We start from the raw sequence: 13,146 nt of genomic DNA, 5'->3' as shown, positions 1-13,146 counted from the left end.
CACAAGAACTCCACACCTTGTCCCCACCCCCACCTCCCATCCCAAGCCTTCAATCACTCCACACGCTCTGGAAACACGTGACCACAAGAACTCCACACCTTGTCCCCACCCCCACCTCCCATCCCAAGCCTTCAATCACTCCACACGCTCTGGAAACACGTCATTGCCTGCCACCTCACCCCATTCAGCTCCCCCTAACTCCACCCTATCCAAGCCCCTTAAGACAGAGCTTGCCAGGGAGTCCAGTCAAATGACCGGAAGAAATTCTTAGAGCAAACTCATCCTGCAAGAACTGGCCACTGGCGGGCGTGGTGGCCGTTCATGGACACCCAACCATACAAAAAGAAGAACTTTATCCCCTTCCTGTCATTCTGAGCTACCGAGAACCCCGGAGTCCTATCTCCATTATGACACAGGAAGCTGAGTACCTCCTACACTATCTGGACCTTGAATCTTGAATTTATAAAGACTCTAAAAGCTCTAGAAGCAAAGACTTCATGGACAGAATCCCTTGAAACCAGACAGAGTAAGTGGCACTTGTCTTTTCTGTCTTGTCAGCTTCTATGGCGGGCCACCTTGTTTGAATACATGCATGCAGCTGGGCAGGACTGTGGTTCTTCTCATTACTGGTGATTACGGGTTTACCTGTCTATCTTCTCAAAGGTGAGGGATTCTTCAAGGGCCAGGCAGATGGCTAAGTAGCCTGTTGATGTATCTATAAGGCGATGGAGGAACTGAGTAGCAATACTGAGAACGGGTGGATTTACAAGCTTGGGTGCTCAGATGTAAAATAGGTTTTAATTTTTGCTTAAAAAAAAAAAGAGCTTTCTTAAATGATTGGTGTTAGAGCCTGATTGAGAAAGTCAGCCCAGTTTTAAGGGACAAGGGACACTCTCTGCGGAAAGCTATTCGAGAGCATGTTATTTGCCAAATCTTCCCTATGTAAGTGAAAACTATGCATGGTATAGAAATCGTTGGCAAGGGGAAATATGAATTTAAAAAAAAAAAAAAAGCCTTTGCAGGAGCAAGGATGATTTGATACTGAACTAATTTCCTAAGAAAACTAGAACCAAGGAGCTCAAAATCAGACTGCAGGCTGAGTTTGGAAGAGAGAGAATTTCATCCACCCCAAGGCGGGAAGCGGGCCCGGTGACCTCTTGGGATGTATGCATTCTGTTCTACTAACAAAGAGGCAGCAAGCAGACCCTTGTCCTGAAGATGGAGGGGCATGGGGCTACTTGGAGGTATCTACTTCAACTGCTTCTCCATGAACTCTGGAGGGTCTCAGAGTTTCAGAGTTAGAAACCCCCAGAGCTTTGCATAGCCTGCCACCAGCCTGTGTGCCATACACTGACCCTTTATTTCTTACTCTGATTAGCAAGACAGCTGCTAGGGTATTCAGACCGTAAGGGAGGCATTGATGTGCTCATAGATGTTTCATAATGCGCTCTCTTGAGAAGAGAGCCCTGCTTTCTAGTCTTTGCCAATTTCCATGTGTAAGTGTTCCCACTATGGTTGATTTCAAGCTACCAACGCGCCCATTGCGGAGTTGGGAAGAGATGCACACGATTGGTTCTTGTGAACCGGTATAAGCCAGCTGCTGTGCACCAGCAGGCCTGGGTGTCCTTCCCACCCCAGGCTGCCCTTTCTCTGCTCAGAGACATCACCAGCTCCCAGGCTGGAGGATGCAGGCACTGGGAGGTGCCAGGCTCCAGGGACAGAGCTGACCACTGAGCCGAGTGACTGCAGGGCAACCTTTGGCCACAGAACCACAGCAGTGCTGGCAGGTCGGATGGCAACACGGTCCTCTGATTTCTCCTCCAAGGCCCCGCCCCAGCCTACCTCACTTCAGGAGCAGCGTGCCCCGGAGTTATTTTTGGTGCCCAACAAGTTGGGTAAACGGTGAATGGAGTTGGAAGTCAAGGGTTTGGAGGTGACTTCCTATTCAGATGGCACATTGGCAATGCTGACTGAATGTGCCTTTGCCTTTGCCAAAATTCCCCCCAAAACTGGGCTCACGGGTTCTGTCTTGCACCAGTGGCTCCCCATGCTTCCAAGATGCTTGCTGCTTCCGCTGCACACCTGCCAGCCCACCCCAAGGTGCCGATGGCCCAGCTGAGCTGCCAGCACTGACGGTGGCAGCAGGAATCAGAAATTGCCAAAATGGCTTCATGAGTGACTGCCAGCCTGGGTTTCTCCAAAAAGAGGGCTGGTAAGGGAGCGGTAAGTCCAGAGGTGGAGGAGTGAGCCATAGAGATGGATTTGGCAGGAAGCGACAGTCCCCCAGCCAGGGTTCCCGACATCCCCCTCATCCATCTGCCTTCATTTCCAACGGCCGCTGCAGAAATGTGAATTTCTAAGCGGGAGACATTCACGAAGCAGCGTAAAGGGGCGAGCCCTAGAAACTCCGGATTGAAGGTGGGAAATATGAAACAAGTACCATCTATTTTATTGATGAGCGTTTAGGTCAAAATCAATTCAGACTGGTGGCGACATATTGAAAATTGCAAAGTGTGGTTCACACGGCAGGGACTGTCCTGTCCGTCTTGGTGAAGCCGAATTCGCCAGGAATATTCCAGCTTCCAATCACATTGTGGCTGATGCACCCTGCCCCCAAGGCCCCCCATCAGGTGTCTCCGTAATTTATCTAGAAAGTAAACCCTAGCTCAGTCCTCCATCTCCGGGCTTACCTCCGCTGTCTGCGGGGGTCGGAGGCAAAGAAGCCAAGTGGTTCCAGGAACGGTCATGAGATCGACACACCCCCGGGTTTGAGCTCACTGGGCGTGTGTCCTAACCACTCACAACTGCTGCGTCATCACCTCTGAAATGGGGAACGAGAATGGTGCCTCTCAAGGGTTGTCTAACACCAAGCGCAATGCCAAGGCCGTAGGAGGCACGAGGTGGGTGTGGGTCAGGGACAGCGTGCCGAGGTCTCCCTCTGCCTGGGCTCTCCACCCACCGGACTTGTCTTTCCTCGCCAAAGTAATGGAATTCGTGATTTATGCACGTTCGTTTCTCGCCCGCCACCCCGTTAGACTGCAGTTTTTATGAAGGCAGAGAGTTTCAGGGTCCTCCTTGCTCAGCCTCGGGTCCCAGGGCATGGCCCACAAGTAGGGCACTCAGTAAACAGTTGTCAAGCGGTGGAAGACGTATAACCTCTGCCTTGTCTTTGTCACCCAGAGCCCACCACCTTTAAAACAGGAAAATAAATACAGAAACCATTTTCCTTGACCCACGGGAGAAGCCAGGATGGAAACTTCCACCACAATGAATGACTATAAAGTGACCACAGAATATGACTACGGGGACACAACGCCGTGCCAGAAGACGGAGTTGAGGGCTTTGGGGGCTCAGCTGCTGCCCCCTTTGTACTCCCTGGTATTTGTCATCGGCCTGGTGGGCAACATTCTGGTGGTTCTGGTCCTCATGCAGTACAAGAGACTCAAGAGCATGACCAGCATCTACCTCCTCAACCTGGCCATCTCCGACCTGCTCTTCCTCTTCACGCTGCCCTTCTGGATCGACTACAGTCTGAAGGAGAGCTGGGCATTCGGTAACGGCATGTGCAAGTTTCTCTCGGGCCTTTACTACGTGGGCTTGTACAGCGAGATCTTTTTCATCATCCTGCTGACGATAGACCGGTACCTGGCGATCGTCCACGCCGTGTTTGCCATGCGGGCCCGGACCGTCACCTTTGGGATCATTACCAGCATCATCGTCTGGGTCCTGGCCATTCTGGCCGCCATTCCGGGCTTTTACTTTTCCAAGACCCAGTGGGAGTTCAGCCACCATACCTGCAGTCTTCATTTCCCTCACGAAAGCTTAAAACAGTGGAAGAAGTTCCAGGCTCTGAAACTCAACATCCTGGGGCTGATCTTGCCTCTGGTGGTCATGATCGTCTGCTACACGGGGATTATTAAGATCCTGCTCAGACGGCCCAACGAGAAGAAGGCCAGAGCCGTCCGTCTGATCTTTGTCATCATGATCATCTTCTTTCTCTTCTGGACACCCTACAATCTGACTGTGTTTGCTTTTGCTTTCCAAGACGTCCTTTTGAAAAATGAGTGTGAGCAGAGCAAACAGCTAGACCTGGCCATGCAAGTGACGGAGGTGATCACCTACACGCACTGCTGCGTCAACCCCATCGTCTACGCCTTTGTTGGGGAGAGGTTCCGCCGGTACCTGTGCCAGCTGTTTCACAGGTTCCTGGCCGTACACCTGGCTAAATGGCTCCCCTTCCTCCCCACAGAGAGGCTGGAGAGGACCAGCTCCATGTCTCCCTCCACGGGGGAACACGAGCTCTCTAATGGGTTCTGACTCAGGCTCCTGGATCTGGGTTCTGATTTAGGATCCCACAAGAGCGACCTGCCAGGGACGCTGGCTGGAGAGGAGGAAGCTTGGCTCTTCCGGCCAGACTCGGACCACTGGCAGTGTGGAATGACACCGCCTGGGCCTGAGGGAACTTAAAGGTGGTCTAGACTAAATCACCCCTGGGACTTGAGTCTTCGCCATCAACTTCTCCCTGGAGATGAATGAGTGAACTGGGACGTTCCAGAAGACTGGTACAAAGGGTGCCAGTGAAGGGCCTGGGCCCACATGGGGTTTCATATTTGTGAACATTCACGTTTATAAAAATAGCCACTGAGCACTCCCTGCCCCCGATCCCTGCCTCTAGCCACCAATGAACTTGGACATAACAGTTACCATAGTCGAGTCCACTTCCAGCCTGGAGCCAGTCAGGAGCCAGCAGCTGCCTCCACTCACCTGCCCTGCCCCCATTCCAGGGTTTGGGCTCTTGGAAAACCTGAGGAACGTAGAACTCATGATGTTGAGACCTCATGGGAAATAGGATCGGGAAAATGCTGTCAGCAGTGGAACTTCCCTTAGGGAGGATTTTTCTATTCAACGAAGTCAAACAATTCTGGCGGTGGGCTAGATAGACCGCGTGCATAATACGTTGTACTTCTTGAAACAGCCATAGTGGAGAGAGAGTCATTATGTTCATTACCCTGCCTTTCTTTTGGAATAGTTCCAGAATCTCCCTTCCCCATTAGTTGGATGATACTGCAGTAAATTCTGACAGCTTCGTTGCAGAAATTACTAACAGGCCAAAGGAGACAGAGCTGATTTCCTTCTCTGGTTATCCATCCAAGCCTTCTGGCTTTACGGATCTGAGTTCTGGCTACTGCCTTGGGCCCATTAGCAGAAAAAGTGACCCAGTGTGAAAGTTGAGGGTGTCTGAGGCTGAGAGAGAGGAGATTGTCTACCACGCAGGGTGGGGTGGGGACTCGGTCTCGATGTAGGAGGTTGAGAGGGCCCCGAACTCAAAGAAACTTATTTACCCCAAATGTCTAACATTTCATCTCTCACCAAGGAGCTCCTACTTAATATGCCCTTGTTCCCTTTTTCCTCAGCCTTACATTTTCTTAAAAATCATTTTCCCAATAACAAAAAAAGTTGTTTCTAAAACAGCTTAAGAACACAAAGGGAAAAATTACAGACATCGAAATCATCCATCATGCCGCCACCCCAGGACAACCATTGTACATTTTTGATGTGTTTTCTTTTAGTCTGTTTTTTCTCTCGTGCATAGTTATGATCACAACAAAGATGGACTTCTGCTATTGTTGCTGTTAAGTGGTAGGATGCTTTGATCACTTTTCCGGGTCAATAAATCATTTCGAAGCATTGTTTTTGGTGCCTGCACTGAATTCCACAGCTGGGATGCACTCTAAATGACTCCACCCACTACCCCATCATTGCAAATCCATTCAGTCCAGCCTGGTGACTGAGGACCCGTTCCATTCAGAGCAAGCCCGGGGAAACACAGATGCAGGAGGGAGGTCTGCTCTCTGAAAGCCCTCTGCTCAGTGAGGTGGACGGACACAGGGATGCCAGCAGAGCAAGGAAGGATGGGTGGGGCTGCCGTGGAACCCAAGGTGCCAACGGCCAAGGGGAGGGAGGTATGCATCAGGCAGAAAGCACCTGAGAGGATGGATGTCTCACTTTACAACACAGAGACACCATTGAGCTGGCCCCTCTCTTTTTGGATGCTAGAGTTGTACTCTTCCCTAGCCACCCCGCTCTGCAGGCAGAAACCCGAAATATTTGCGTGTTGTCTTTGTGCAACGAAGCCGGTATCATGAAGGTTCAGAAAACTTTTGTCTGGGGAAGAGGAGGTCACACTGCATGAGGCGTATGCCTCCACGCGGAAAATGTGAACAATAGGCTTTGGAAGTCAAGGTGGACGTCAGCTCTTCACTCATAAACCTGCCAGCCTTCTCTGCAGTGTGGAGAGAAGGAGGCATAACAGAATTAAGAAGTATTTGTCCCCTACTTCGGTAAAAGAAAACCGCATCAAAGAATAAAATCGGACCCGCAACAATATCATAACGAAGGATATATCACAACCTCTTCCAGTTCTATTTTTGAAATAATATTTTTTTTCTTGCTTGCTATAAAGGCAATGCATTTTTATGGTAGGAAAATGGAAACAGATTAAAAACCCAGAGAAGAAAATGGAAGCAATTTTCGTGTCACTAGTCAGATACAGCCTTTCTTAGCATATTAATATTTTAGTGCATGTCCTTCCAGGGTTGTTTCCTAAATGCACACACACACACACACAGCCACCCTGCACACACACACACACGGCCACCCTTCACACGTCTCGTGTAACTTCAGTAAAGGTTGACACGTAGGAAGTACTCAAGTCAATGCTGGTTGGATGGATGATTCTATGAGCCTCCAATTTATGTATCTCTAGAGGGAGGATAAGACTAAAATCTACCCCCATGAGGCTGTTCTGAGGATTAAATAAAATAAAGCAAAGAAAGTGGGGTGATCTTTCCCCAACTCTATCAGATAGAAGATCTGACTCCTGTGTGTACCCCTCCTCCGACACTCAGGATACCTCCAGCCCCTCCCAGCTGCCCTCCCCCAGTGCCCTCCCCTCCCTGCTCCTACAGCGAATGGGTTTATGCCCCGCCTCCTTGTCATTGTTGTTATCATTTCTTTTTTTTTCATTTTATCCTTAAGGAGAGGTTGCCAGCAAAGTACCAAGAACTCCCATGGCCCCTCCCCAGACCCCCGATTGTCAGGATTTTACATTTCCCTTCAATTCATTGTGTTTTTTCCTCCCTCCGTCCCTCTCTTAAAAGACAGACATAAAGAGACCATTTCTTCTACAGAACTATCTGAGAGCAAGTTGCAGATCTAATGCCTCGTCACCCTTTAGCACTTCAGAATCCTTTTATTAGTAACAAGGATTCTCTCCCACGGAAGACAGGAAACCAAAGCTGACACGGTATCACCGTATAATTTACGACCCTCTTTCCAATGTTGCCCCGTTTGCAGATAGTGTCGTTTATAGTCCCAGGCTCAGAACCACTTAGTTGTCATGCCTTTCCAGCTGCCTTCACTGAAGAACAATTCTTCAGGCTTTTCTTGTCTTTTGTGGCCTCAACGCTTTTAATGCTCTGGTACCTGGCAGATTGTTTCTCGTTTGGGGTTTCCTGACGATCAGGTCTAGGTCATGCAACTAGGGGGTTCTCAGTGCATCGTACCAGGAGGCGCACGGTGCAAATCTGCCCCGTGGCTAAAGATACTAAACACCGTCACTTGTTTTAAAAAGTGTCTACCAGGTTTCTCTGCTGGAAAGTATTGTGTACTTATTAATTCGTAAGTGACTGTTATTAGTCGGCATTCTACTGAAAAGTAAAGCTGCTTTCCACATCTATTCATGTATTTATTCATTTATGTATTAATATCACCATGGCCTCCTGGATTTCTTTTTTATTCAATGGGATGGAGTCTAATATTGTCTTTATTTATTGGGATGCACAAATTGTTCCAGATTTATCTCGTGAGAGCCCTTTCGAGATGGATCCAACGTCCTTCTGTTATGCCTTCTCATTTTTTTTTTTTTGAGCATTTCCTTACTTTTTGGCACTTGAGGCTCTGCACAGCGAAAGAAACCATCAACAAAAGGAAAAGGCAACTTATGGAATAGGAGAAAGTATTTTCAAACCACATATCTCAAAAGAGGTTAACATCCAAAATATATAAGAAACTCATACAACTCAATAGCAAAAAAACGAATAACCCAATTTAAAAGGGCAAAAGACCTAACTATACATTTTTCTAAAGAGGAAATACAAATGTCCAACAGATACAAAAAGATGCTCAACATCACTAATCATCACAAAGATATAAACAGATAGGTCATAGAAGATATGTAGTAGCCATTAATATAAAAATATCAATCACAACAGTAATCAAAAAAATGTTAATGAAATAAAGTGCTTCTTTTGCCTGTTAAGATGGTGAAGAGATTTTACTTAATTTCACTAATGAAAGTACCCAGTGCAGATTAAGGATACGGCAAAACGGTCACTGTCATATATTTTGTTATGAAAATATAAATCCATGCAATATTTTGAAAAGCAGTTTGGCAATAGGTATCGATATCATTTAAAAAGTTCATCTGGTAATATTGCTTCTAGAAAGCTATTGTAAAGAAATCTTCGCAGATAATAGCAAAAATGGAATACAGCTGGAAAGTTTAATAACTGGGGAAGGGTTAAGTAAATAATGGTAAATATGATATATGAGACAGACATGAATGATTTTTTAAAGAATTTGTTGGCATGCAAATATGCTTGTATTGTTCATGTTAAATTTAAAAAGAAAAATATAGAACAGAGATTTTCTGGTTCATATTATATAATATATATGCAGAACACAAAGACGGGAAGAGAACAGACCTAAAATTTCTGAGATTACATGTGCATCAGTCAAGTTTCGATCAGAGAAATGACATGAGGTAAGGCTAGGGTTCCCAGACTCGATGCTGGGGCGTCCCCAGGGCCACAATAAATTCACAGGAGTGCCATGGAATATTTCCAGTTTTCAAGGGCTGTCTCTACACTGATACCTGACCTTTCTTGGACACCCCAGGAACTACAAATTTGAGATAGTTCACGGTTTCGATATTAGATTGTAGTACATTCCTTTTAAGGCCGTCGTATCTTTGCAAAGTGGTTTGAGACTAAGCAGTGAGGAACAGGAACCGAGGCCGACAGGGTCCACCGGATGCCAAGATTTGAGCATGGGGCCATGCCCGACAGGTGTATATATCCCATTTGTACTGATTATTTAACAATCAAATCAAATATGATTTTTCTACCAATTTACATTCATTTTCAAACAGCCATAAAAACACTTGAACTGTTTGGCTCTAACCGCTTAATAAGTGGACCAGTTTGGTGCCCCCTTTGGCTTCGGGGAACTGAGGAGCAGTCGGGAGACATAAAGGGCACCGGGAACTGGTAAAGTGGGGCCACCTCTAGAATAGGGATTTGTTTAGGAACCGGATTACATGTAATCGCGGGAGCTGGCAGATGAGTCTGTGCAGACTGTCGCCTGGCGTCTCACGTCGAGTGAGAAGTCTCCACAGGTCAGCCACCCGGCTAGTCAGGAAGGAAAGCTAGGTGCGGACAGTGGCAAGGACAAAATGGCACCTGTCAGGACAAACAGCAACTCACAGGACAATTAGACCTCATGGGGACAAAGTACGCGGAGAGGGACCTGCGGGGGAAGCCGCACCTGGGCATCGTGGCCCAGGACTCAGGAGCTGCAGGGAAGTGACGGGACCTGCAGTCACTGTGGGTTCAGGTGCTGGCCGGCTCTGACAAGGGGAGCCATCACCTGGACAGCAGAGCGTGGACGCCACCACAGGGCCCGGTGCCTGCTTTCGCCTTCAGAGCACAGCATTGTAGCCATCGCTTCACTCTTGCAAATCAAATGTTATGTCTCCTGGCAGATGTTCCATAGGCAAGGGATTCTGGGAAACGTGGGTCCAGGTCACTTGACTGACACTGGACGAAGCCACCGCAGAGTGTGATGTTCTTCTGTACACTCTTTTGGCACTATCCGTTTTTAAAAAATGAGCACATCATAAGAAAAGCTATTTTTTTGTGTGTGAAAAAAGAGAAAGAAATAAAGAAGGAGAAGGAGGAGGGAAGGAAAATGAGAGGAGGAAAGTCGAGGAAAGAGAGAAAAAGAAGAAAGAAAAAGATGAGCAGTAGTTTCTTTAAAAAAAAAAACCCAAAAAACAAACAAAAAAAAACAAGTTGGGATGAGCGTTCCAGGATGAGGGCGTGGTGTGAATAAAGACCGAGAAGCACGACACCTCTGGGAATCACAAACTGCTCAGCGGGCTTTCCATAGTGTGCCAGGAGCCAGGTGTGGAGGGGAGGCCGGGGGCATGGGGGCGATGAGCTGGGAGATGGGCCTGAGCGGAAGGCCACCAAAAAATACCGCGTTTGAGTTTTCCACTCAAGAGGTGACTCATGGAGTGCATTTTGAGCACAGGCTTTATAAGACAGGTGCTTGTCATCCAAGAGACCCTGGGTAAAACCTCCCTGAGCTTCACTTTCATATGAATAGGAAAGCATCATTTAAATAACGGTAGTTATGAAGACGCGGGATAAAGGCCTTGTCAGGTAGCGATTGTTGCTCAGAACCCTCTCGTTTCTACACGACGTATTGTCCACTCTCCCCAGAACCTCTAACTGCTCCCTCTTCCCAGATATGCCAGGCCTCTTTCCACCTCTTGACAATATGGATGAAACTGTGTGGACCGCCACGAAGCTGCAAACGGGGCTTTAATAACTATCTGTGAATAGCACTCCCTCAGAGTGGCCCCCTCATTTTATTTTCACTTCTTACAAAGTTTTCTTGAAAAGGAAGGTTACGTGCAGTGTCTTTGAAACAGTGTCACGCTTCAGTGATTTCTTTGCATCACTTTCATGCCCAAGATACCTTCAGGAAGCTGCCACATTGTGACCACTCAGACTTGACACCTCTAGATGTCTGTCAGGCCAACTATTTCGCGCTGCATCATTTACTTAATTCAGTATTTGGTTCCTGAGAGGGAGGAAAGGAAAAAGTCACCCCATCACTTAAATTTTGACTATGTGTCTGCAAATTGCAGAAGTTCAAACAGCTTTGTACTTCTGCTTTGCCAAAACTAGATTTTTTTTTTTTTTTCACCAGGAAGTATGGTGGGGAGTTGTCCAGAAAGTAAATATAATCGTCATTACCAAACGTGACCACAGAAAGCCTGCAAGATTGTTGCCCACAGCTGCACTCATTGTGAGGGAGAACTAGACACTCCCTGGAGGACCAGCATTCCTGTAGAGCAGTGAATAAAATGGTCAGCCTCTTCCTGTTGTTTCGAACACCTTTTGTATATTGAAGGTAAAAGCGGGGACAAACAAGAAGCAAACAAAAAACAAAAAGCCCCGGATTAGTCCAATAGATGTGCTGTGGCCAGCTTGTAGCAGTTCAGCTCCTCACTCTCGAGCGATCTTGTATGTGACCTTGTATGTGATCTTGCGTGATCTCGCGTGATCTCCTCCCAACTCCACAGTAAGGCATAGGACATCGGCACCTTGAACTTGAGCACGATTGGATTACTTATACCAGGGAAATTGGCAATGCTACAAATCAGAGCTGGGTGTTTTTGTTGCGTTTTGTTTTTTGTTCGTTTGTGAGACAGTCGTTAAACACACACCAGGACCCCCGCTGTTTGTAGTATGTTTAAAATGAAATATTAAGCTCTTATCAACACTAACCTTATAGAAAAACGTTTCATGATAAAACAGTATGTGTATGCAAAAGATGAATTTAGACCCCTGCCTCACCCCACACACAAGGATTAGCTCTACATGCATCAGACTTAGATGTAAGAGCTAAAACAATTATACTTAAAACAAACAAACAAAAAAAACGCCGAAGAAAACCTTCAGACTTTGAGTTATGCAAAGATTTGCCGGAGGCAGTACCAAATACCATAAATACCATTTATGGTTCATAAATTTAAAAAATGATAAAATAGACCCCATCAAAATTCAAAACCTTTGCATTTCCAAAGACATCATGAAGAAAATGAAAAGGCAGGAAATAGACTGGGAGAAAATATTTGCAAAATGCATATCTGATAAAACACCTGTGTCTAAAATTCACAAAGAACTCATATAACTCAATATTAAGAAAGCAAACAACCCAATAAAAAATAGGCAAAAGATATGACAGATATTCCGCCAAAGAAGATTATGAATATAAAGTATGAAAAGATGCTCAACATCTAATTAAAACCACACATATGCACACTTATAAACAACTTTATTGCAGTCTATTTTACATATTATAAAATTCACTCATTTCAAGTGTACAGTCCAATGGCGTGTGTATATATCTTCTCACTGAAGAAAGTTTAAAACCTAGAGAATGGAATCGACACAAAAAATGAAAGGATCCTCTTTTTTTTTTGGTACTTATTGTTTTAATTCTTTGTAACGATTATACTGTAGATATAACTGATATAGTGTGGTTTTTACTTACCAGTTTATCTAGAATATTTTTCAAACACCTCCTGATAACCCCAGTTTGCAGCAAAACAAGGAGTGGTCTCAACCTTGGCTGCACATATGAATCACCTTGGAGAGAGTGTGTAAAGCATGGCTGTCCAGGCTCTGTCCGAGCCAACTAGGCATCTCTGAGGAGCAGGAGCCTGGGCATCTGTATTTTTATGAATTATGACTTCTGGTTACGGCCACGACGGAGTAGCCTCATCCCTCCCTGGTCCCTCCTCTTACAACTAAAACCCCCGGAAATAACACAACAATGCGTAGGAGAACTGTGCAAGGTCGGGGGAGAGGTAGACTGTCTAAGAACCTGGGGACTCGAGGAATGACATGGCAGTAATTCTGAGTGTCCTGATTACCTCTCGTGTATCCTGGACTCCGTGCTACAGAATCCTTCAACCCAGAACGGCCAATAGGCACAGATTTAAACAAAAACCAAAAACAACAAAAAAACTTCAAGACAAGACATTCGCCCTAGCCAAAAGCTCGAGAAATGGGTGGCCTAACTACAGACAGCCTTTGCGACAATACTTACCAAACACCAAAAAGAAAATTCCAGCCCCTCCCACCACCCCCGCCATCATTTCAGTGTGGCGAAGGAAGGAGCTGCCTTCTACCCCACCCATCCCTAAACCCAGGGGAGCCAGCAGCATTCCTTCGAGTCTCCTGCCCAAATGGTGACAGTGTCCACTGGGCCCACTGAGATGCTAATCGT

At 46.4% G+C, this 13,146-nt stretch overlaps 1 protein-coding gene across 1 annotated transcript; it reads left to right on the top strand.

Annotated features, from left to right (window-relative positions):
* Positions 1-265: 265 nt before the first annotated feature.
* Positions 266-5,690, top strand: LOC120582271 (C-C chemokine receptor type 1-like). Its single transcript, XM_039837551.1, has 2 exons — positions 266-522; positions 3,181-5,690. Exon 2 carries the CDS (start codon positions 3,250-3,252, stop codon positions 4,315-4,317), a length of 1,068 nt encoding a protein of 355 aa, XP_039693485.1. The 5' UTR covers positions 266-522; positions 3,181-3,249; the 3' UTR covers positions 4,318-5,690.
* Positions 5,691-13,146: the final 7,456 nt, after the last annotated feature.

This window comes from Pteropus medius, unplaced genomic scaffold, assembly GCF_902729225.1.
Source record: "Pteropus medius unplaced genomic scaffold, Ma_sr-lr_union100, whole genome shotgun sequence".
Taxonomy (NCBI): Eukaryota; Metazoa; Chordata; class Mammalia; order Chiroptera; family Pteropodidae; genus Pteropus; species Pteropus medius.
Note: the sequence above shows the minus strand (reverse complement) of the source record. Positions and strands in the feature narration are given on the sequence as shown.